Source organism: Salmo trutta, chromosome 3 (assembly GCF_901001165.1).
Source record: "Salmo trutta chromosome 3, fSalTru1.1, whole genome shotgun sequence".
In the NCBI taxonomy this organism is placed as follows: Eukaryota; Metazoa; Chordata; class Actinopteri; order Salmoniformes; family Salmonidae; genus Salmo; species Salmo trutta.
Window position 1 is genome coordinate 51,959,213 of NC_042959.1, and position 26,275 is coordinate 51,985,487.

The 26,275-nt window shown below is 43.2% G+C and overlaps 1 protein-coding gene across 2 annotated transcripts in view; it reads left to right on the top strand.

The window, feature by feature from the left end:
• Positions 1-26,275, top strand: part of LOC115177928 (thrombospondin type-1 domain-containing protein 7A) — a 98,294-nt gene that overhangs the window by 14,489 nt on the left and 57,530 nt on the right. For both annotated transcript variants that reach the window (XM_029738925.1, XM_029738933.1), the window contains exon 2: positions 23,309-24,140. In XM_029738925.1, coding sequence (XP_029594785.1) covers positions 23,309-24,140 — 832 coding nt within the window. The remainder of the gene's footprint in view (positions 1-23,308; positions 24,141-26,275) is intronic.

Here is a 26,275-nt window from a genome sequence, read left to right on the forward strand (position 1 = left end):
CACAGTATGATGATGTACGTGCATGTCACGTCCTGACCAGTGAAAAGGGTCATTTTGCCATAGTAGAATGGTCAGGGCGTGGCAGGGGGGTTGTTTTGTGTGTTTTGGGGTTGGTTTGTTTCTAGGGGAATTTGTTCTAGTTTTCTGTTTCTATGTTTAATTTCCCATGTGTGGCCGAGTATGGTTTCCAATCAGAGGCAGGTGTCTTTCGTTGTCTCTGATTGGAAGCCATACTTAGGCAGCCTGTTTTTCTTTGGGTTTTGTGGTTGTTTATTTTCCGTTTAGTTATTGTACCTGACGGAGCTGTTGGTCGTTTGTTATTTTGTAAAGTGTTTCTCATTAAAGATTCAAGATGAGCACTCAACACGCTGTGCCTTGGTCTAATCCTTTCGACGCTTGTGACAGTGCATGTCATAGAGACCAAGATAATGAGGGATGACATGAGTCGGTGCTGACCTCTGTGATGACATTTGTCACGGAGACATGGACCAAACACGACTGATTACAAGGGTGAGGCCTGTTTTTATCCATGGCTCTATCCACTAATGTACTGGCTATTAAACCATCTGTATCTGTCATATGTCTCCAGTGAGCATCACCATTGCAATTCCATTCCATTCATCACCTCTGAACTCTCAGCTGGTTGGTTATTAGAGATTTCAAACAATACTGGACTGTTTGTAATTTATTTGAGCTACAAATCTTGCGTCTTTCACCATGCCTCCGTCTGTGCCTTCATCTGGGCTCAGAAATAAGACAGCCCGAGCCCTCTGTACCTGAAACCTCCCTCCATTTCTATATGTCATAATAATCCTAATCAAGTGCTGGCTCTACGAATCCACATTCAGTCCTCCCACTCCATTCCCATCTCTCCCTGTCTTCATCTCTCTTGGTTGGTGGATCTGTGGCGGACGGCAAGGCTGAGTGGCTGGGCTTTAATGAAGATTGTGTTTTTCCAGAGAGGGGCCGGTGGGATTACACAGCTGTCACAGCTGTCAGTCATTCCTCCACCCCTTCTGGAGCTGCTAGAAAGCTGTAGCCATGGCAACAGTGATATGACGACGGCTTTATGTGATGACGTAAACCCCTCGCACCTGTACCTGTTTAATTCTGGCTCCCTGTTGTAGAGTGGTAGTGCAGACCCAAAGTTTAGACTGCTTCATGGCAAGAGAGAGAGTCGAGAGCTTGGCTCTAAGGTTCTATCTGTAAAAAGATGTTTCTGAGATAATTGGCTTTAAATTTCCGAAGCCTCCTTCACTTGAATGGTGTCAGCAATTTTTATATTGTATTCTTTTCTACTCAACAACATGAATTAGAGTACTTATAATACTATATAGGTAGAGAACATTGAACAGAACAAGGCTATGTCAATAAATAAATTTTGACAAAAATGCTGTAGTTTAACTTTTTTCAAATCTGTTATTTAGCAGAAAGTGATAGCTTTACCGCAGTAGAAAACAAAGTATCATGAGCAAGATTATTTAAAATAAGCGGTAGTGACAATAACAGTGCAAAACAATCAACACAGCAACAAAATAAATACTTAAAAGGGAAGAGCTGTTTCTTCTCTGCCCTTCTTCAGTTTAACAGAACACAGACAGGTTTGTGTGTGTGCTCGAGCGTGTGTGTGTGCCTGCGTGCGTGCATGAGTATGTGCATGCATTTGTGTGTGTGTGTGTACGTGCGACCGCATTGCATTATATATGTGTGCAAAATCTAGGTCAGCCCTGCTGCTGTTGTACCCCACTGGTGAACCCTCGGGTGAGACTATTGCAGATCTGAAGGGGCTGGGGGGGGGGTGTGTGTGTGTATGTGTGCTTGTCTGTGTACAGCGTGGGGTTATTGCATGCGGACACATCCTTTCATCTATCCCCCACCGCCGCCACCATTAAAAATAGATGTTTCCCACTGATAACACATCTAAATCACTGTAAGAAGGCACTGGATCAGCACTATACCGCTATTGCACTCCATTAAAGAAAGTCTGGTTTGGATAAAATCTTACCCTGGCCAATGGCAATTTTCAGAGGATTAATATCATTGAAGCCCTCTCTTCCATGCTCAGGGCCTCTCTGGTTGACTGCCCGAACCCTAGTGTGAAGCACTTTGGCCCAAGGACCCCACTGCATCTGGTATTTACATGATCACAGACTGGAGAGGAGACACCATGTGGGGGAGAGAGAAGAGAGGGGTGGAGAGACAGGGTGAGAGTGGAGAGAGATGGAGGGAAGGAAACAAGAGAGAGGTGGATGAAAAAGGAGATACAGTATGCAGAGAAACACTGTAAAAAATGGATCAACCTAAAAAAAAAGACTTCCTGGTTACAAGTAAATAAGTTAGGTTTTCTCAATTGAAAATACTACATTTGTTGAGACCGAATACTGTATGTGATTCAATGCCAACTGTTTTATTTTATTATTACCGAAGTATATCTCAAGTTGCAACCTATTTCTTTCAACACTTACTTTTCCCCTTTGTTTAAACCTAATAAATAGCTAAATTACATAAATAAAACCCATTTTTTAATCTTGTTCCAAGTTCACTTTTTAGTTTAGAATAAGCTATCCAAATGTCCTCAATTGGGTTACAAGCAATTAAATAAATTCCCTATCAAACAAGAAATTAAGTTTGTTCAATAAATATAAATAATATTTCCATGTTCTCTACACAAGACTGTCACATTTAGCTGCAACAAGATCCTAACCAAACATTTCCTACCTTATCTTTAGTATCACATGCACCTCTTTTTCTTTTGGAAAAGTTTCATTGTTGCATTTCCTTTAAAAACAGCTCATATGTTTGTACATCATTTTATACACATAAAAACTGCATAAAAGCATAAAAACAGCATTTGAATATTACATTTATATTTGTTAAAAAGTACATGTTGTTAAAAACAATAGGATAAAAGTACTTTTTCTTGTAAAAAAAACCATCAAATCCTGTAAAAATGATTTAAAATGTGTACAAATGATTTAACAAAGGTAAAACATTTTTAAGACAAGAAAAACATGTTAAAAAGTCACTTTTTTAAAAAGGCTGTCTTTGGTCCTTTGTACAGGAACGGGGTGAGTCCTTATCAAGCTCACCTCCTCCTGCTCCTCTGAATCAATTACCGTTCTGTCCGTCGGGGCCCAGAGGAGATGCCTCCCCTAGGCGCAACGCCCTAGGCGCCGCAGCGCTGTCAGGCTGTGGGTGTTGTGGGGGACCCATCGCACTTACGCAATTATCATTACAGATGCTGACAAGGTAGAATGAAGAAGAATACAATATACTAAATTAACTGGAATTACATTTACCCTCACGGGTGGGCAAAAAGAACAAACTGAAAGCCACACCCCCAATATGCTACGCCTCAAACTCTTCTGATAGGCTGCCACCGCTACATTGTCCCACCGCTGTTAGAACCTTTATTCAATTTTAAAAAATCACATTAATCTGTCGAATTAGTTATTTGATTTCAGACAAATTTAATAGAATAGGTGGAACGAACTAAAGCGTAATTTTCAAATCATTCCAATCAGTAAAAGCACTTCAGATGAACAGCAGCGTCGTCCCATTTTTTACAGTGTGAAAGATGGACAAAGCTGTTGCTAAAGAGGAAACCAGGAGAGAGAGAGGATTTTTTTTTGTATTATTGTTTTTAGTATTTTTTCATTTAAAAAAATAAATAAAATGTGATTAGGTATTTTAGGTATTTTCTTAAAATGGCATTGTTGGTCAAGGGCTTGTAAGTAAGCATTTCACTGTAAGGTCTACACCTGTTGTATTCGGTGCATGTGACAAATACAATTTGATTTGATTTGATTTGAAAGAGAGAGGAGGAGAAAGAGAACAAGTAGGGGAGAGGGAAGAGAGAGAGAGGCTATCCCCAGTGGCATCAATTCCCTTCAACTGCGCCACTATCTCTATGAAATGAATTGGTTATCATCAAAGGCTTAAGTCTATTGCATGGGAACAGCCTGTATTAACCTTTAAGGGTGCATGACATTATAATGCTCAGTTGTCTGAGTGGATTTCACATGCCCCTCACGTACGATCTATCTCGTCTGGGGTACCTTTGTTTTTAGAGTGAAAAAGAGAAAGAGAGCGAAAGTAGCAGACAGCGGGAGAGAGAAGGATAGAAGGACAGAGAAAGAGAGAGTCAGGGAGAAAGATGGAGAGACTGCAGAGAGGAAGAGAAACGAGAGTGACAGACATTCAGAGAGAGAGGAGAGAGAGAAGATAGTAAGAGAACGAGGGAGAAAGAAGAACAGAGAAGTAGCTACAGAAGACCCTTGTGAAAACGGATGCAGAATCTCAGGATGGAATAATGTGGCTTCTTAAGTCCAGGCTGTTGCCAAATCCGAAGATTGATTAAGTCAGAGATTCCCTCTTTATTACCTCAGTGGCTGGGTATTGCTACACGACTTTGGCTTCGAAAGTGATGTGCGCTGTTCAATTTCAGATGGCATTTATTTCCATCCATCAAAATAAATGTATTCTCAAATGTAGCTTATATCCCAATGTGTTTCGGCCTTGTTGTGAAAACCAGGTGACTTACTTTACCAGTCCATCTTATGTTCCGACTTCCTAAGAGAGGATTGTATTTTAAAGTGTATATTAAACAAGTCTCTAAACTCAAACTACTTTTCCACATTGTAGCAAAATACACTTGTAGCAACTTCAACATCCAGCTCCCTATCTCTCTTATCGTTTCTAGAAAATTGCATTATTTTATGTTCCTCAAATCATATATCAAAGAATTGCCACGGGAGAATCATTCTTCTCTCATCCTTACATTTCCCCAAACCTCTCCCATCTTTCTTTGAGACGTGGGGGGTATGGCAGAGTAGTGTTTGATTCCCAGGAAATGCAGTATTAAAGAACACGGACCTTGGCTGGTATTGCGATTCTTTGATCTGTCCACCTACTGGGGTCTCTTTGAACACTTCTCTTTGGATTAAAGTCATCTGACCCTGGAAAGGCGAAGCTAAGGATCACAGCTACAAATTAAGAGACTGTCTTTACCAGATGACTCCCTCAGACCCTTTTTTTTACAGAGTTCGACTTCGGCCCATCAGAACATGTCTTCACTTTCGTTTTATCCACTCAGTCGCTTAAATTTCAATCTGATCTATTGGATTGTCTCGTAGTGGTTACATTTCTGAGCCCCAACACGATCTTATATCCTTTCATATACTCGTATACTCGAATAGTAATAGAGTGAAATGCAGGAATACCATCCAAATGAATAAACCATGAAGTAGGGCAGCGATCATCAACTACTGTAGATTAAAAAAAAATATTGAGTGGATGGTCAGGGGGCCGGAACATAATTACAAATCATTTGTAGACTGCAAGCCCAGACAGGTATAATATTTGACTAAAACATAATAATTTCAAACCTTGCTCGGAGTTGTACACGATCACATGTATCTCATTATTATGCGTGAAATATTTTGGAACAGATTTAGAAAATGTAAATCACTTGAAGCTGTTTTTTTTTTACAGTATTTTATTTTTAAAAAAACAAAAAACATTTGGTTTATTTTTTTGCTCAGAAAACGTAATAAAATACGACATGTTTTGGGAGGGAAAAAATCCCATGTAGCCTTCAACATCTGGCTTGCAACAACATTACCCTACAATATTCCCAAATCACACTCACAGTTGTCACACTGAATGTCTTCAGTGCCACTCAGAAACACACACACAATCCCCCCAAACACACACACGCTTACTGGAAACAGAAATGCTTCCGTCGTCATATTTACTCTCCCCCTCTTCTCCACCCATGCCCCCTAACACTAACAGATGGAACCATGAGGCAGCATGTAGAGGGGGATCTGTGTCTGTATGTCTGTCAGTCTGTCTGGGTACAGTACCACCATGTCCATGCTGTTGCTGCTCCCCACTGTGTGTGACACCATCCTGCCTACCTGGCAGCTCTCCACCCCCTCTGCCCTCCTGTCCCATTCTCTGTTGATTACCACTGTAATCCATATTTAATGGATTTGCCACTCTCTCTCCACCCGTCCTGATGCCCTGCCACCGCAACATGATTAAACCTTCAACTGTGGAAAGTTCCAGATGTTGTGACAGGGAAAGGTGCCTATGTTTGACGAGATGAGTCCCGGCATTTCTGGCTGCGTTTGTATTGCCCTTGGGGTTCGTGTTCTATCCCAGATACACGAAAGCTATTAGTTGATGTGTGTTTAGTATGATTGTGTTGTCTTAACTCGTATTGAATCTAAATACGCAGTTTGTGGGTTGTCACTGAGCTGAGAAATACTGTGAGTGGATGGAGGAAGAGGGATATGTATGTAAGTATGATGATGATGGCGTATCAAGCTGCAGATGCAAAGCAGACTCCGTTGATCAATGAATAAAAGAAGCAACTATGGAGGGCACACATAAATAAACCCCTCATCTGGGCACATGTCTAAGTGTGTGTGTGTGTGTGTGTGTGTGTGTGTGTGTGTGTGTGTGTGTGTGTGTGTGTGTTCTAAGACAGAAGCCCCCCCCCTCTCTCCCCTCTCCTCTCATGTTAACCTCGCTCAGCACAGCGGTGGAATCAAAGAGCAGAAACAGAGAGGTTTTCTCATTCATCTCCTCGCCTGCAGATTGAGGGTGGCAGCCTTTATTGCACCCGACCCCTGGTGCGATCACAGCGAAGAGTGTGTGCCACCTGCGAGGTGTGTGCGTGTGCCTCACTTCAGGCCTCCCGCTCCACAAGGAAACACCAGCAAAAGCTGCAGTCTCTACCTGCAATCCCGCAAAGACATCACCAAAGAGCGAGCCGAGAATGGAGCATCTTATGCTGTGACTCGATGAAGGTGGTGTTTTTCTAACGTGTGGAGCTGGAACAGATGTGAGGAACTGTGGGTGGTTTATTTGTGGCTAATGAGTTTCTCTCTCATGTAGCTTTCCGTTGCTTCATAGAGGATTCAGTGCTCGGATAAATATCAGGAATGCATGGAATATGGAAGATGCTCATGGTCTATAAATACAACCCCAACGTGTGTTTCTTTAGATCTAGTCTGGATCTCAATCAAAAGCAAAAGGTTCGTTGTAAAAGATGTTCTCAAATCATTTTCAAAGCAACACGAATTCAGATGTATTTCTCATTTCGGAAGTATGTGGTCCAGGTCCTGGACACTGTACAGGTTTAGCCATGTGGATGTACTGGCAAGCAGGCACAGCCCTCATACAGTTTCATCATTCCTATGGTTCACTAAACATCCTTCTAGTAGATTGGCTCATGTGTTGGTGTATGCTGATTTATGCTACTGTTCTGGTGTACAAACAGACCTCTCAATTATTTACCCCCCCCATTTGGTACGTTTTCTTGGGACTAATGAATTCTTTGGGGATCTCTTTTAGGACCTCCTCTCTCAAGCGATATGATTGTGCAAGATGTACTGGCCACAGGCCAATCTTTCAGAGGGCCCTTGATTTGTACAGTTTAGTATCAATTATTGATATTGATTCCTTACATTGGCTCTTTGAAAATACAGGGTAGAGAGCTGCACAGCTGGCAGGGGCAAACAGAGTGTATGAACTCCAAATGGTACTGCATACATCCACCAATGCAGTGTATGTAAAATACGTGTGGCTTTTGTCAAGCTTGTGTCTTTCGAAACTGACACATTGAATGCTATTGATATCAATATCATTCAATCTGTTCACACTGCTGCCATCTAGAAAGCGAAGAAAGTAAAGGTGCATGTAAGCTGGTCCCGAGAGACTGAAAAACAGCTTCTATCTCCGGACCATCAGACTTTTAAATAGTCACCATTAGCCGGCCTGTGACCAGTATCCTGCCCTTGAACCTACGTCACCGTTACTAACCAGCTACCACTCGATACTCAACCCTGTGCCTTAGAGGCTGCTGCCTTATGTACATAGTCATTGAACACTGGTCCCTTTAATAATATTTAAATACTGTTTTAAACACTTTGTATGTACACTGAGTGTACAAAACATTAAGAACACCTGCTCTTTCCATGACATAGACTGAACAGGTGAATCCAGGTGGAGGCTATGATCCCTTAATGATGTAATTTGTTAAATCCACTTCAATCAGTGTAGATGAAGGGGAGGAGACAGGTTAAAGAAGGATGTTTAAGCCTTGAGACAATTGAGACATGGATTGAGCATGAGTTCAGATTATTTTGTGCCCAGTAGAAATGAATGGTAAATAATGTATTGTGTCATTTTGGAGTCACTTTTATTGTAAATAAGAATATAACATGCTTCTAAACACTTCTACATTAATGTAGATGCTACCATGCTTACGGATAATGCTGAATGAATTGAATGAATCGTGAATAACGATCAGTGAGAAAGTTACAGACGCACAAATATGATATTTGTGTGTCTGTAACTTTCTCTCTCATCATTATTCACGATTCATTCAGGACTGTCCGTAATCATGGTAGCATCCACATTGATGTATTTAGAAACATTCTATTCTTATTTACAATAAAAGTGACTCCAAAATGACACAATACATTATTTACCATTCATTTCTATTGGGCATAAAATAATCTGAAACACAACCAAAACAAACAGCAAATGTATCCAACAAGTTTGTAGAGTCACAAGCTTGATGTAATCATTGTGTGCTAGGAATATGGGACCAAATATTTCACTTTTGAACTACTTTAATACACATACAGTATAAGTGAATTTGTCCCAATACTTTTGGTCCCCTAAAATGAGGGGACTACAGTATCTACAAAAAGTGCTGTAATTTCTAAACGGTTCAACCGATATGGATGAAGATAGTCTGCACTTTAACCTCACAATTATTGTATCATTTCAAATCCAAAGTGCTGGAGTACAGAGCCAAAGACAAAAAAAACACGGTCACTGTCCCAATGCTTTTGGAGCTCAATGTATATTTCTATTCCGGACTCTGACAGTGCTCGTTCTAATATTTCTATATTTCTTAATTCCTCTCTTTTTATATTTTGTAGTAGCGTGTATTGTTTTGTATTTCTAGGTATTACTGCACTGTTGGAGCTAGGAACATAGGCATTTCGCTGCACCTGCGATAACATCTGCAAAATATGTCTACGCAACCAATAACATTTGATTTGATTTGATATGGGACATACAGTATGGCTATACTGGTAAATAACCATATGGACAAAATCAGCAAATGCTGTGCAATGTTTGAAAACCAACACCTTCGAGAACATCTAATTTGAGGCCTTTACACCAAAGAGAAGCGAGAAATGACGAGATCCGTGTCGGTTCCGTGACCACCATTCATATCCTAGCAACCGTGTCCCAGAGGTACCATAATCTCCCCATCTGGCCAATTAACAGAGGGAGGAGCTGTCAAGGGAACATGGAGGAGAGAAACGAAGGGGATTGGAGCATTAGCACTGGGGATGGAAATGCTTGAGATTGGGATCACAGTTCTCTCCCCTCCACTTGACACGGGGGCTATTTCTGTGGCTCCAGGTTAACACTTTTTTCCCTGCCTCATGATTTCATTAGGCGCAACGCCACTCGTCACTCCGGTGTAGCGCAGATACCAACTGGGCTCGTGTTCCTGTAAAAGCGACATGGGGATGGAAAAGGCTATGAAATTGCATTTAGTGAGCTTACCTCTGGTGTCTAATTAAACCAAGAGCTGAAGCAGAAACTTTACGTGATAAATACATTGGTTTCGTGAGAACGGAGTACAGTTCTTTCTGAGGAAGTTGATATTTCTTGTAGAGAATGATGTTCTCTTTTGTCTTCTACTCATGGCAGGATCATTAGGCAATATGCTGCTGGATCAAGTTCACTCTCTTGAAAAATACCTTTATCTCTTTTAAACAATTTGACAGTTTTCCAGCAGTTCTTTGGAGTGTCAATGCAGTACACCCGATACTTCTTTTCTCTCTATTTTATCATCAAAGATGCCATAGCCTGAACAGCATTCATGTTCACTGGCATAGCTTGCTGCAGAGTCCCTGATTCATAATTCAAAGCATTTGTTCTTAGTTACAGAGTTGACATTGAGATGATTACCGCATCCTACTCTTGCTGTATTTGTCCTTTCCTCCGCATCTATGCAGGAAATATCACTTCATGCAAAAAAACATTATCTAAAGCAACACGTACACACACAGTATGCTCATGCAACACGTGAAGAAGATATTCTGGTTTTATCATAACTTTTCGGAGTATTCATTCAAATCAAATGATGCAGTTTTTAAATAAATATAATACTGTTGTACAGTTCTCAGTCTTTGTTTAAAGCCTTTTTAAGTGGTTGAGCTCTTGCACAAACACACAAGTTCTTTCTCGTGATCCAGGGTGGGATATTTGAAGCTGAATGAATGCTTGTGAGAATTTATGAGCCTCTCTGATGTTGACATGCTCTCTTTCTCTACGTGTCAATGAAACGGCTCAAATTAGAGGGAGAGAGAACCTCGGGTCCTCCGGGAACGGGACCTGTCAATCATTAATGTTATTCTTAGCATCAGAGCAATGTCTGGATGGGTGAGAATAGCTAACAAGCTCTATCTACTGTAATGAATCAGTGGTACAGATGCTTAGTGAAAGCTCACTAACCATTTTAATTGCGGTGTTTTCGGGATCTGAGGATATTGACGAAGAAGTCAGAGGACGATAAACCTATCATCACTGCTTTGCCCTTTCACTATCTGCTTCTCTTGTAAACATAATATACAATTATTTCCCAACATCCTAACAAGACCTCACAGTGGATTTGCAGTCAGTGTCGCTGTCAATTTGAGAGGTGAGATCTCAGTAAACGTCTCAACACTTTGCTGAGAGACTGCAGCAAAACCTCCCTCCACCTCAACGTCATGCTCTCTGAAACCGTTTCACCAACCTAACCGTCATGCTCTCTGAAACCGTTCCCCCAACCTCACCGTCATGCTCTCTGAAACCGCTCCCCCAACCTCACCATCATGCTCTCTGAAACCGCTCCCCTAACCTCACCATCATGCTCTCTGAAACCGCTCCCCCAACCTCACCGTCATGCTCTCTGAAACCGCTCCCCCAACCTCACCGTCATGCTCTCTGAAACCGCTCCCCCAACCTCACCGTCATGCTCTCTGAAACCGCTCCCCCAACCTCACCGTCATGCTCTCTGAAACCGCTCCCCCAACCTCACCATCATGCGCTCTGAACCGTTCCTTCAACCTCACCGTCATGCTCTCTGAAACCGCTCCCCCAACCTCACCATCATGCTCTCTGAAACCGCTCCCCTAACCTCACCATCATGCTCTCTGAAACCGTTCCCCCAACCTCACCGTCATGCACTCAAACCGTTCCTTCAACCTCACCATCATGCTCTCTGAAACCATTCCCCCAACCTCACCGTCATGCGCTCTGAAACGTTCCTTCAACCTCACCGTCATGCTCTCTGAAACCGCTCCCCCAACCTCACCATCATGCTCTCTGAAACCGCTCCCCTAACCTCACTGTCATGCTCTCTGAAACCGCTCCCCCAACCTCACCGTCATGCTCTCTGAAACTGCTCCCCCAACCTCACCATCATGCTCTCTGAAATCGTTCCCCCAACCTCACCGTCATGCTCTCTGAAACCGCTCCCCCAACCTCACTGTCATGCTCTCTGGATCCGCTCCCCCAACCTCACCATCATGCGCTCTGAACCGTTCCTTCAACCTCACCGTCATGCTCTCTGAAACCGCTCCCCCAACCTCACCATCATGCTCTCTGAAACCGCTCCCCTAACCTCACCATCATGCTCTCTGAAACCGTTCCCCCAACCTCACCGTCATGCACTCAAACCGTTCCTTCAACCTCACCATCATGCTCTCTGAAACCGCTCCCCCAACCTCACCGTCATGCGCTCTGAAACGTTCCTTCAACCTCACCGTCATGCTCTCTGAAACCGCTCCCCCAACCTCACCGTCATGCTCTCTGAAACCGCTCCCCCAACCTCACTGTCATGCTCTCTGAAACCGCTCCCCCAACCTCACCGTCATGCTCTCTGAAACCGCTCCCCCAACCTCACCATCATGCGCTCTGAACCGTTCCTTCAACCTCACCGTCATGCTCTCTGAAACCGTTCCCCCAACCTCACCGTCATGCTCTCTGAAACCGCTCCCCCAACCTCACCGTCATGCTCTCTGAAACCGTTCCCCCAACCTCACCGTCATGCACTCAAACCGTTCCTTCAACTTCACCATCATGCACTCAAACTGTTCCTTCAACTTCACCATCATGCACTCAAACCGTTCCTTCAACTTCACCATCATGCACTCTGAAACCGCTCCCCCAACTTCACCGTCATGTTCTCTGAAACCGCTCCCCCAACCTCACCATCATGCTCTCTGAAACCGCTCCCCTAACCTCACCATCATGCTCTCTGAAACCGTTCCCCCAATCTCACCGTCATGCTCTCTGAAATCGTTCCCCCAACCTCACCGTCATGCTCTCTGAAACCGCTCCCCCAACCTCACTGTCATGCTCTCTGAAACCGTTCCCCCAACCTTACCGTCATGCACTCAAACCGTTCCTTCAACTTCATCATCATGCACTCAAACCGTTCCTTCAACTTCACCATCATGCACTCAAACCGTTCCTTCAACTTCACCATCATGCTCTCTGAAACCGTTCCCCCAACCTCACCGTCATGCTCTCTGAAACCGCTCCCCCAACCTCACCGTCATGCTCTCTGAAACCGTTCCCCCAACCTCACCGTCATGCAGTCAAACCGTTCCTTCAACTTTACCAACATGCACTCAAACCGTTCCTTCAACTTCACCATCATGCACTCAAACCATTCCTTCAACTTCACCATCATGCGCTCTGAAACCGCTCCCCCAACCTCACCGTCATGCTCTCTGAAACCGCTCCCCCAACCTCACCATCATGCTCTCTGAAACCGCTCCCCTAACCTCACCATCATGCTCTCTGAAACCGTTCCCCCAACCTCACCGTCATGCTCCCTGAAACCGTTCCCCCAACCTCACCGTCATGCACTCAAACCGTTCCTTCAACCTCACCATCATGCTCTCTGAAACCGCTCCCCCAACCTCACCGTCATGCTCTCTGAAACCGTTCTCCCAACCTCACCGTCATGCTCTCTGAAACCGCTCCCCCAACCTCACCGTCATGCTCTCTGAAACCGTTCCCCCAACCTCACCGTCATGCACTCAAACCGTTCCTTCAACTTCACCATCATGCACTCAAACCGTTCCTTCAACTTCACCATCATGCACTCAAACCATTCCTTCAACTTCACCATCATGCACTCTGAAACTGCTCCCCCAACCTCACCGTCATGCTCTCTGAAACCATTCCCCCAACCTCACCGTCATGCACTCAAACCGTTCCTTCAACTTCACCATCATGCACTCAAACCGTTCCTTCAACTTCACCATCATGCACTCAAACCATTCCTTCAACTTCACCATCATGCACTCTGAAACCGTTCCCCCAACCTCACCGTCATGCGCTCTGAAACCGTTCCCCCAAAAATCATTACAACTGGATCACCCAAGGGACCACTACTGTAGCTACCTCTACCTGACCCTTGCTGTTGGTTTTAGAATCAAGAAATGAAAAGGTAGAATTAGTTTGCCCGGAGAAATAACAGGTGTGAGGGTAAACCACTCTCTTTGGCACACACTTCCTGCATTCATAGGCCTTTGCATCTGTCATCTGGCATGTTGTCTCTGTATTGTGAGTGACAAGATCTAGGTCATCTGGCCTTAGATGGTTCAATAATATGATGGTGAATTATAGTGTGCCACGTTTCTATTCTTGATCTCAGGGCTTACATGCCATGTAAATACAGTATGTACAGTACTACATAATCTGACATTCAGATTTGGTATTCACACGAGCACATTCTAATGGTTTGAGGGCTTTTAAGAGTAGTATTGCATGTACGTGCACTCAATAGTCGTTCATTTTTGATTAGGAGACATGATACGAAATAATTTTCACCCCGAAGGTGTGTTTTTTATTGCTGTTTACATCGTACATCTCACAACTGATATGAAATGAAAGCAAACATGAAAAGAGTTGACAGAAGGCTGTCTCTCTGTTTTGGCCCACTGTGTGTGTGTGAATGTGTATGTGTGTGTTTGAGTGTGTGTACTGTGCTAGGCTTGGCTTGGCTGGGGTATCCACTCTCTACCAACACCTCCCACACTCCAACTCAGTCCAAAAGAGTAGTGCTGCTGGATCACAATCCAAGAGGGATCCCCATAGGCCCAGGAAAGAGAGTCCACATCTTGTGTTCCAAGTTTAGCCACTAGTGTCCTAGAAGTGTTATTTTCCCATGTTACACTAATTATCAGCCCAACACAACAATTTCTCTCCATTTCTGTTGTATTGTATAGCCAGTAATTGATAAGAAACATGTTCCATCTATTAACATCAATCTTAGATCCTTCTCAATCATAACAGGTCACATGATGATTTTGTGGACCCCCACGACATTGTCGTAAATTGAGGACCGCTCAGCCTATTCCTGTCCTTGTCTTTCCTCGTGTCCTGATCGAAACAAAGATCTTGTTCACATTAACATGTCAACGCCTCTGTCGGATCAGGATCGTTAGCAACTCTAAGCTTTGTCTAATCTATGATTAGCCTTTGACTGCCAAAACGACCTTTGAAGAGCGATGTTTAGTCTGAAGTATAGTACTGTAGACGTTCCCACCGCCTTTACAGATGTTTCGTCCCCTTTGAAGTTACCTGTCATTTGATCAACAAATGCAACTTAGTTGATATGAACTATCAACCTTTGCTGGAATCATAGAGAATAACCTCTAAGTGTTATTGAGAATTACTAGTAGTTTGTCTTCGGAGCTCTGTAAAGGGAACGTTATAAGATTATAGGATTAATGTAATTTCTAAGCGGGGACTTAATTGTATTGTTCTCTAAACGTATGCTTTGTTGTAGCAGACAAAGCATGCGCTTAGTCACAGTTTAGTCATCCCAGAAACCCTAGACCCACTCCGATTTTCCGCCCCAACAGATCCACAGATGATTCATTCTCTATTGTACTCCACACTGCCCTTTCCTACCTGGACAGAAGGAACACCTATGTGAGAATGCTATTAATTGACTACAGCTCAGCGTTCAACACCATAGTGCCCTCAAAGCTCATCAATAAGCTAAGGACCATGGGGCTAAACACCTCCCTCTGCAACTGGATCCTGGACTTCCTGACGGTTCGTCCCCAGGTGGTAAGGGTAGGTAACAACACATCTGCCACGCAGATCCTCAACACAGGGGCCCCTCAGGGGTGCGTGCTCAGCCCCTCCCTGTACTCCCTGTTCACTCACGACTGCAAGGCCAGGCACGACTCCAACACCATCATTAAATTTGCAGATGACACAACAGTGATGATCACCGACAACAACAAGACGAGGAGGTCAGAGACCTGGCCGTGTGGTGCCAGGACAACAACTTCTCCCTCAACATGATCAAGACAAAGGAGATGATTGTGGACTACAGGAAAAAGAGGACCAAGTACGCCCCCCATTCTCATCGACGGGGCTGCAGTGGAGCAGGTTGAGAGCTTCAAGTTCTTTGGTGTCCACATCACCAACAAATTGACATGGTCCAAGCACACCATGACAGTCGTGAAGCGGGCACAACAAAACCTATTCCCCCTCAGGAGACTGAAAACATTTGGCATGGGTCCTCAGATCCTCAAAGGGTTCTACAGCTGCACCATCGAGAGCATCCTGACTGGTTGCATCACTGCCTGGAATGGCAACTGCTCAGCCTCCAAGCGCAAGGCACTACAGAGGGTAGTGCGAACGGCCCAGTACATCACTGGGGCCAAGCTTCCAGCCATCCAGGACGTCTATACCAGGCGGTGTTAGAGGAAGGCCCTGAAAATTGTCAAAGACTCCAGCCACCCTAGTCATAGACTGTTCTCTCTGCTACCACACGGCAAGCGGTGCCGGAGCGCCAAGTCTAGGTCCAAGAGGCTTCTAAACAGCTTCTACCCCCAAGCCATAAGACTCCTGAACATCTAGTCAAATGGCTACCCAGACTATTCACATTGCCCCCCCCTCCCCTCTCCACAACACCACCACTCTCTGTTGTCATCTATGCATAGTCACTTTAATTAACTCTACCTACATGTACATCAACTAACCAGTGCCCCCACACACTGACTCTGCTCCGCTTTAATTACTTGTTACTTTTATCTCTTATTCTTATCCGTATTTTTTGAAACTGCACTGTCGGTTAGGGGCTCGTAAGTAAGCATTTCACTGTAAGGTCTACACCTGTTGTATTTGGCGCACGTGACTAATACAATTTGATTTGATTTGAGTTTCCGGGCCCACAAAACAATAATTATCATTTCACTTCCTATTTCTACTTTCATCCATGACCTGCTGTGGACTGTCAGCTATAAAATGAAAAGGTTAAACCTTCATGTTGCTGTTAATTATGCTGCATTTGGCTGCCTTTTAGAACATGTGTGTTCGTTTTGGCGGACACCTCCTCAGTGCCAGTTGCAAATCCTTATTCTATGAAGTTTCCCAGTGTTGTGTTACTTTACTATTGAATTGAGATGTAGAGAATGATGCATCGTAGGCAGCAGTAATCTAATCTTTGGCAGAGACGCTCCAGAGGGTGGGAGATCTCACCATGTGATTGGAGAATTTATCTCAATAAAGTGGCAGGTACATTATCAAATCTCTGGCCCTGGAGCAACAGTCACACACACGTGCAGGCAATCACATGGGAACACGGCTCATGCAGACACGCCCGCTTGTGCATGCCCCCACACGTCCGCACACATGCACACACGTGCACACGTACAACAGAAACATACTCACATGAACAAAGATGTACTGGCGCACACATTCATGCCAAGAGCACTTTTAACCCCAAATTGATACAAAATTAACTAACACAACAATAGCAGACACAGTAGCAAAGAGTTAGTCACATAAAGCATTAGCATAACATTAGACATATGATATTCTGTATATGCCTGTATAGACTGTATATGCACCCAGGTTTTATAGCAATAACAGAGACACTAGGATTTTCCCTACTGAAGGAGAAATGCAAACAATGCCTCTTTTCTTGGTATCTGTGCAGGCTTCCTAGCAACACATGCAACTGTTTTCACAACACAGCTCACTTCATGTAAAGCCAGCCAGTGCAGCTCTTCCTCACAGACTAATGGCTGGATTCTTTAAAGGGCAGATTACAGGCAATGAAACCCCACCTCCCACCCCTCATCCACTGCCACACCAAGGAAGTCTTCCATGGAAGTGCCTCTTTAGATTGGAGTCAACAATGTGCTCCTAACTGGCATCATATTAATATTTAACTGCAGTGCCAAGCACCAAGGGGCACATTCTCTCTCTGTGGTTTGTCTTGTTCTTACTCTTTTTTCCAATATGGTGGACTTTTTTGCTTGAAATGCAGTTTTGCTGGCATAATTTCAGGGGCTTTGTTTTCGTATTGCAGTGGCTTTCAAATGTTTTAAATGAAATAGGATATCTAACTAAAACCTGCGGCGATGCCCTCTGTTTCATTCTTTCCTGGATTATATTTCATATTTTAGTGGTTTACATTTTGTGTTTCGGTATAAATAAAGATGACGTTAGTACATACCTTCTTTTTTTTTTACAACTTGTTTAATCTCGTAAAGTGATCAGCATATAGGCTACATTGCAGCACGTGCGATTATTTGCATCCCAGTTCAATAAGCGCTTGTGTTGATGAAAGTCAAAAATATACATCAAAATCAAAACCCATTCCATTCTATTACTTTGCATAATGGAAGTCTATTCCGCTATGAAATGTGTTCATTATGTCCTCCTGCCATTTATCCTTTCTGTAATTATTGTTTAACAAAAACACTGCAGACTGTTCCCAGATGAAGCGACAGAATCAGTTAGAATTCGTGGAAGTAATCAATCAAAATGTCCAACCTCTGAACTTCAAATGTCAACATATCAATGCTATGAATGGTAGACTGTTGATTTGGTCCAATTACTGTGTCAGACCACATTACAATAGATAACATACGCGTGCTATCTGCAAACAGCTCTCTCCCTTTCATTGAAATATGATTCAGTGAATTGTGACTAATTGTGGTAGGATTTACTGTTGGCTATCTGGTTACCTTTCCTGTGTTCTCATAAAGCACGCCTGTCAGAGCTGCATGATGGGCATGTTAAATATCACTGCAAAGCAGGCGGGACACTCCCATCCCTATCCCATTATTTAAAGGTCACTGACTGCCCCTCCCACAACATCCTGCCTCAAACTGGGGCAAAATAACATTTGAGAAACAAGATAAACTCCCACAACACACATAAGAGATCCATGTGTTAGTTAGAGTGTAGAGCAAGACGTGTTTCTGTAGAACATGTTGTTTTTATGGCGTTTGGTGCTTTAGTGGCAGCTAGTGAAATCATAGGACGTTGGTTAGCATGCATAGGGCAACCTTTATGCCTCTGGCAGGTTGCTGAATTGATGGTGGATTTTGAGCGTCAAGGAAATTGTGAGGTTTTATCGATTGCGTTCTTACTGTTATTGACAGCTTGGACAGATTTCCAAGTGGTGCATGGACCATTGCGTTTGACCTTTTGAAATTTGTCTGCTGTTGAATGCGTTGACAGCTGGATTTTGACACACACACACACACGAATGGGTGGTTTGTGCAGAATGCCAAAAAATATCTTGTCACTGCAGGAGTGACAAATGAGTCTGTCTCCTATAAGCTGCAGTGCAGTATTCCACCTTCGATTTGTTATTGATCACCGAAGTTAGTGATTTAATTAGCTGAATCCAATGAGATGACTTGCAGATGGTAACCATGACACTAGTTCATAAAGGTGGCATGGCATCAATAATGACACAGAGCCTGCACGATGTTTCCTATTTGTGAAATATATCATTAAATGGAAGAAACTGTTTAACATTGTATGGGATAAATCGAAAGTCTGCCTTAGAGTTATGTGCAGTGATGTATGTTGTGCAAGATGAATCAGAGTCATCAAAAAGCCCTTTAAACGATGGAAGTGTCATTGTGGTATTTCAGCTAATGACATTCAGGTCAATTGTGAGAGGAAGAGCTTTAGTCAATGGATTGTAGCTTAGCGAAACACGGCCAAGGGCACAGATCACACTGAACATAGGGTTGGTAATTATCCATGAATTTTAAGCAGCTCAAAGTTTTTCAGCAGACATTAAGTGGTAGCCTCTGGTCTCTTCCTTCTATTCAGACATATTTTTCTCTTTTTTATTATAACCCATGATTTACAATTTGGTGTTGTTGATAAAAAAAAAGGGCAATGTTCATTTGTTCATTCATTTGTGGCGGCAGGTAGCCAAGTGGTTAGTGTGTTGGACTTGTAACTGTAAGGTTGTAAGATTGAATCCCTGAGCTGACATGGTAAAAATCTGTCGTTCTGCCCCTGAACAAGGCAGTTAACCCACTGTTCCTACGCCGTCATTGAAAATAAGAATTTGTTCTTAACTGACTTGCCTGGTTAAATAAAAATAAAACATGTGGAAGTGAAATGAAGTGTCTGGCTACACTTAGTAATTTAAGAACTTATGATGCATTCTCTTCAAATGCAGACTTCTGTACTACCCCTTAGGACTATGTGGTCTCTCTGAAGCGATACACAGTTTGACCTTGTGTCATGCTCATCAGATTGTTTGCAAGCTTTTTGACCTTTTAGCTAACTAATTCCTCTACTGGGTTTAACAGGAACTCGACATGGCATGTTCAATGTGTTGACGTTCATCTCTGCCAAGGGTTATGTGCAATTGTATTTAAGAGGGCCTTCTGTATTCCGTTTCACTCTGTGCTGCAACTGAACTTTATTAGGAGTTGGGTATGGTAGTTAGGGGATACAAGGTCTTTTGCTCGCTTTCATTTTACAGTTCTTTTTGTAGCTTTGGCCATCTGAGATGTGATTGCACTTTATTATTTTAAGCGGTTTTCATAAAGCAAACCTAATCTGCTCATAATAACACCTGTCCACCCTGGTCCTGACATTCTGTAGAATGACAGACATTATGAGTGCTCTATGAGACGCCTAAACCAGAAGTAACGACAGGGATTTCTTGGCAATAGGACCACCACTTTAACGTCTGTCAGACAGCGAGGACAGCTCAAAATGATCTCTGACCTTGGCAGTAAGTAGTTCCTGTCTTAGATGGATCAATAACAAGCAAACACAACCAAGTGTACAGCTCTGTGTGACACCATCCTTAGTGAGGATGACCCTGTGGGAACCAAAACATGTCTGTTCGTTAATGAACACATTGGGACAGAGAGATCCAACTGACTTTCCAACAGTTGGGATATAACACTTTTTACTCCAGCCTAATCTGCTGCTTAGAGAGGGAAGTATGTGCACTTGAGCCTACGGGAGATCTGTTAAGGCTCTTGGACATTGTGTGAAAATGTTAAAATCTCCCCCTGAGTTATATATTCAAGCAATAAGGCCCGAGGGGGTATTGTATATGGCCAGTGTACCAAGGCTAAGGGCTGTTCTTAAGCACAGCACCACGTGGAGTGCCTGGATACAGCCCTTAGCCGTGGTACATTGGCCATATACCACAAACCCGAGGTGCCCCATTGCTATTATAAACTGGTTACCAACGTAATTAGAGCAGTAAAAATAAATGTTTTGTCATACCCATGGTATAAGGTTTGATATACCACAGCTTTCAGCCAATCAGAATTTCAAGGCTCGAACCACCCAGTTTATAATTTATAGTATACTATTCAGACTGTTGATGTTAACTGTTGATATACTAAATGTTAGTTCTGTACTTCATTGTTTCATCAAGCACAACGCCATAACTCAGACCAACATGGATGATATTGTCCTACAATGATTGAGGATTAAAGAGCTGTTTCACATTTTTAACAGCATTTAATGAGAGGAGGGTCATTTTGGCTTCCATGGCACGTAGCTACAGCTCCAAAATGAATGTTTCATGCCATACTGTCTTGAGTGCCAACAACCTAATCACTGCTAAGATCCCACCGCTCACACCATGTGTCTAACAAAACTTCAAAGTAAGCTCCTTTTGCTATTGGTGAAATCATTTTGCTAGGGTTTCATTTACTCAGGCAAACAGCATATAGGGATAAGCCTTGGGAATGCTCCAGATAGTTTACCCCCTGCCTCTTTTGTGCCCAATACCCCAGATTCCCCATTTCAAAAGGCTATTAAATGAACCCCAATCTGATCGGTAGCTAAAGGATGCCCAGACATCCCCTGAATCACAACTACAGTGGCAAGAAAAAGTATGTGAACCCTTTGGAAATACCTGGATTTCTGCATAAATTGGTCATAAAATTTGATCTGATCTTCATCTAGGTCACAACAATAGACAAACACAGTCTGCTTAAACTAATAACACACAAAGAATTATGGGTTTTCATGTCTTTATTGACACACGGTGTAAACATTGACAGTACAGGGTGGGAAAAGTATGTGAACCCTTGGATTTAATAACTAGTTGACCCTCCTTTGACAGCAATAACCTCAAGCTAATGTTTTCTGTAGTTGCGGATCAGACCTGCACAATGGTCAGGAGGAATTTTGGACCATTCCTCTTCACAAAACTGTTTCATTACAGCAATATTCTTGGGATGTCTGGTGTGAATTGCTCTCTTGAGGTCATGCGACAGCATCTCAATTGGGTTGAGGTCAGGACTCTGACTGGGCCACTCCAGAAGGCGTATTTTTTTCTGTTGAAGCCATTTTGTTGTTGATTTACTTCTGTGTTTTGGGTCGTTGTCCTGTTGCATCACTCAACTTCTGTTGAGGTTCAATTGGGGGACAGATAGCCTTACATTCTCCTGCAAAATGTGTCTTACCGTGGACTGATGAACATCAAGGCTTTTAGAGATACTTTTGTAACCCTTTCCAGTTTATGCAAGTTAACAATTCGGTCTTCTGAGCTCTCTTTTGTTCGAGGCATGGTTCACGTCAGGCATTGCTTCTTGTGAATAGCAAACAACAATTTTGTGAGTGTTTTTTATAGGGCAAGGCAGCTCTAACCAACATCTCCAATCTCGTCTCATTGATTGGACTCCAGGTTAGCTGACTCCTGACTCCAATTAGCTTTTGGATAAGTCGTTAGCCTAGGGGTTCACATACTTTTCCCAACCTACTGTGAAAGTTTAAATGATGTATTCAATATAGACAAGAAAAATACAATAATTTGTGTGTTATTAGTTGAAGCACACTATCTTCGTCTATTGTTGTGACTTAGATGAAGATCAGATCGAATTTGATGACCAATTTATGCAGAAATCCAGGTAATTCAAAAGGGTTCACATACTTTTTCTTGCCACGGTATATATGATGCATGCGTAGTCTGACAGCAGGGCATTGATCTTGTGTTGATATAGGGGGAAATAAAACAGCCATGTGTGATGTGCTTTGAGGCTTCTGTCGACATGATGACACACTGATTGAAGCCAGTTCCTGCCAGCGAGATCAGCAGCTGAGCGAGGAGATGAGTCCACTAATAGGCTGTCATCTGAGGCATTTGGGTCTGATAATTGCAGGAAATGTTTCAGCCTGTTTCAGCCAGACTAGAGTTCTTCGTCCTCCACAGGGGGGCAATCGGTTCAGGGGTGCAACATGGGTAAACACAAGGCCCCCTCACCCGGATACCACTCAGCCAGAGGCGATCATGTAACACAATCAATTGGCTGTAGATGGAAGGGGTTGGTCTGAGGTGAAGCTGCACATTAGTCTCCTCTTCTTTCTCGGTTGTCCTGTGCTGTCACTAGCATGTGGATAACAGCAGCAGAGCACAACATGGTAACGGATTAGGTTGAGCTGAATGACTCAATGAACAACACTGCTACTAAGCCGCAGATTCTTTACTGTGATGAGGTTTGGTGTGGGGATAAAAGTCAGAGAAAGTTCTTGTGTTTACGGCTGCAATGGAGACTTCATTCAGAGTAAAACGTGGAGCTGAAAGGGGAGCTATAGTAGAATAGCTGATGTACTAATCTTTCAGTGCATGAATTGTAAATATGCCGTATGTCTCCGTCGGCGGGTATGAAGGCGCGGTCTGGGTTCTCTATGACATTATTGGTCTCCATCGATCCGTCCACTGCGCCTGCTGATGTGGGTTAATTCTACGTCCTGGTTGATATTTGTATGGTTTGCTTTTTCCAAATGATCAATAAACTACCGCCGCTAAAATAATCAATTTGCCATCAATTGATATACTGTATAGTGTACACTGTATCCACTTTACCATTTGATGTAAAAAATAAAATAAAAAGCCTAGTTCTTGCCTATTTCATAGTTATTTTAACACTGTCTGTGTTGTGTTCCCAAGGGCCATGGGGCAGATGTATGGGCAGTGACTGTGGCCCAGGAGGCAGCCAGAGTCGGGCTGTGTGGTGTGCCCACGTGGACGGCTGGACCACCCTCCACACCAACTGTGACCAGTCCCAGCGGCCTTCCAACCAGCAGAACTGCTTCCGTGTGTGCGACTGGCACAAGGACCTTTACGACTGGAAACTCGGTGCCTGGAACCAGTGTGTGTCCGTGTCAGCAAGAACCTTTGGGGGCATGCGGCCATACGTATGCAATGGGGGTGAGGAGGGCATTCAGACCCGGGAGGTGGGCTGCATACTAAAGTCAGACGAGTCTCTCGGAGACGACACCATCTGTGAGTACTTTGAGCCCAAGCCTCGACTAGAACAGGCCTGCCTCATCCCCTGCCCTCAGGACTGTGTAGTGTCTGAATTCACTCCCTGGACATCCTGTTCAAAAACCTGTGGAACCGGCCTAAAGAACCGGGTGCGCAGTGTCCTGGTGCCTCCACTCTTCGGGGGTTCAGCTTGCCCAAACCTAACCGAGTTCCAGACCTGTAAGCCAGGGCCTTGTAAGGGGCCTGAGGGTGTGTACAGCCTCAGGGTGGGGCCCTGGATGCCCTGTTCTCTCCCCATTTCTCGGCCGGTGCGGCAGGCCAAGCATAGGAAGGGTAAAGGGGGGGCCAGGGAGAGGCCTGGGGTCAAAGACCCTGATACTAGGGAGCTGATCCAGAAGAAACGGACCAGGAACCGGCTCAACAGGCAGGAGAGCCCCTTCTGGGACATCCAGGTGGGATACCAGAGTCGCACGGTGTCCTGTGCACACAGGAACGGGAGCACGGTGGGACTCAGGTAAGTGGCTCAGCGTCAGTATTTCAGGGTCTGGGGTAATACTGGTGCCTTAATCTGTGTCTGTGTGCTGGTTGTCCTTTAAAATGGTACTTTTAGTCTAAATGGGCAAACCATGATATTTCATTGGTCATTGGAAACCATGCGTTTTTGTCCTTTCAGAACTGTAATTCATCATAGTGAGTTATCTCTTGGCTTGTCCTTAAATAAAACTCAATCTTAAAATAGGCACAAACCTGCCACATGTCTAAACAGGCCTTCGTAAGGGGTTGTTTTTTTATCTTCTTCAGAACTGTAAGCACAGTATTATGTTGTGATGTGATGTACTGTACTGATGTACAGTGGATGACAGGTAGGGGAATGGTTATTTGTCTCTGCTTTGCTGTCAAAGCAATGGAGCACTCCCACTTTCTGGTGTCTACTTTCAACGGTGGAGATGACAACTCTATATTCACTGGTGCTCATTCCGTGACAGGGATTGAATCTTAGCCAGCGCTTTGTAAAGCACTTTGAAAAGTCTTCTGTGATCTTTGACTGTAAAAGAGCAGGATGAGTTTCTCAATGTACATCATTGTGTTGGTAATGTTACATGTGCAGGTGAGGAAAGATAAAAGCATTTCAAATCAAAAAGCTTGATTACTAACAGTAATTTCAGTTCAACTTTTTTTTAAAGTACAGTTATTTTGCTTTTGACCAAATACTTTTTATGATAATCTTTCACATTAGGAGTATGGTTCAGGTTATCAATGATTCAGGTTTTTCACATGCTATATCTTACATACAATATACAGTAGACAAGACTGCATGCGTACCCTTCAAGTAAACTGACATTTCCTTGGGCCCTGTCTTGGCTTGAGGCAAGTCCCTAACCCTGTCTTGCCTTGAAGCTCTTTCTTTTGCATTGAATGATGTCTTTGTTTTATGCTGAGTGACAATAACAGCAAATGTCAGCACGGTATCTCTCATCTTAGAATCCATGAGGTCTTTCATCTCTAGCAAGGAGAGCTACAGTCTCCGTTATATAGCCTTATATCCACATGATGTATGTGTTACATGCCACAGATGTGATCAATTATGTACTAAATCTATTAATTAATGCGCTGTTGGTGCCAACTTCTCAGCAGTGGCTGGGATCAAATATTTCAAAAGAACCGTGAAAACAAATCTTATGCCCTTAGGAAGGTAAATACTAATCTTTGACTTGCTTATTTCTGGTTCTGAAATATTCATCGTTGTTTTTGGCACCTCAGAAAAGTGGGACAAACTTCCCAGCAAACCAAAATTGTTTCTGTGAAAGTTCCCAGAACATTCGTTTGGTTGCGGCAATGTTCTCATAACACAAAAACTGTCCAGTTGCGATGATGATTATACAATGTTTGTATAAAACATTTGCCTGATGTTGCAAGAACGTTCCCAGAACGTTGTGGCAGTATGTTCTAAAAACATTACTGGTACATTGTGTTATTACATTACCTGGAAACCTAATGAGAACATTTGGGGGAATGTTCTGTGGTGGTTGTTACAGATGTTGTGCACAACATTTTCGTGAATGTTAAGAAAACATTCCAAGAATATTTCCTTTAAAACATTTTCTGAATAAAATAAACATTTTGTTATCAAAAACATTCTAAGTATGTTTTTGAGATGTCATCATCCTAATGTTATATAAAACCCAACTAGAACTTAATGAGAATCTTAGCTAATGTTCTGGGAATGTTCCCGGTTTACTGGGTTCTCTCTGAAGCAATATCCAACGAATCTAGGCAGTCGTCCTCTGAACATCTTGCTGACTTCATTTGCCATTTTGTTTGATGTACATCTGTCTTCGTTGGGCCACAGCTTTCTCTTGACTCATTAGACTTTGTTTTAGTCTGGTTGTAGAATAGTGGCAGGCTTTACATGTAATCATATGAAATCAGCATGCATGTGTAGGCTATTTACTGTAGGTTCCAGCTTGCATGGTGGCCTCTGAGGTTTCCGTTTACCACCAGAAGCACTTCTAGAAAGTATCACTTTACATCTCTTAGTTCAAATTTGAGTCTCCCATATGCTACCATGCTTATGTTTATCTTTACTGGCCTCACTGGCCTTCCAAACATTTCACTCTGTTTTCTAAACTGTGTTTTCATCAAGGCGCT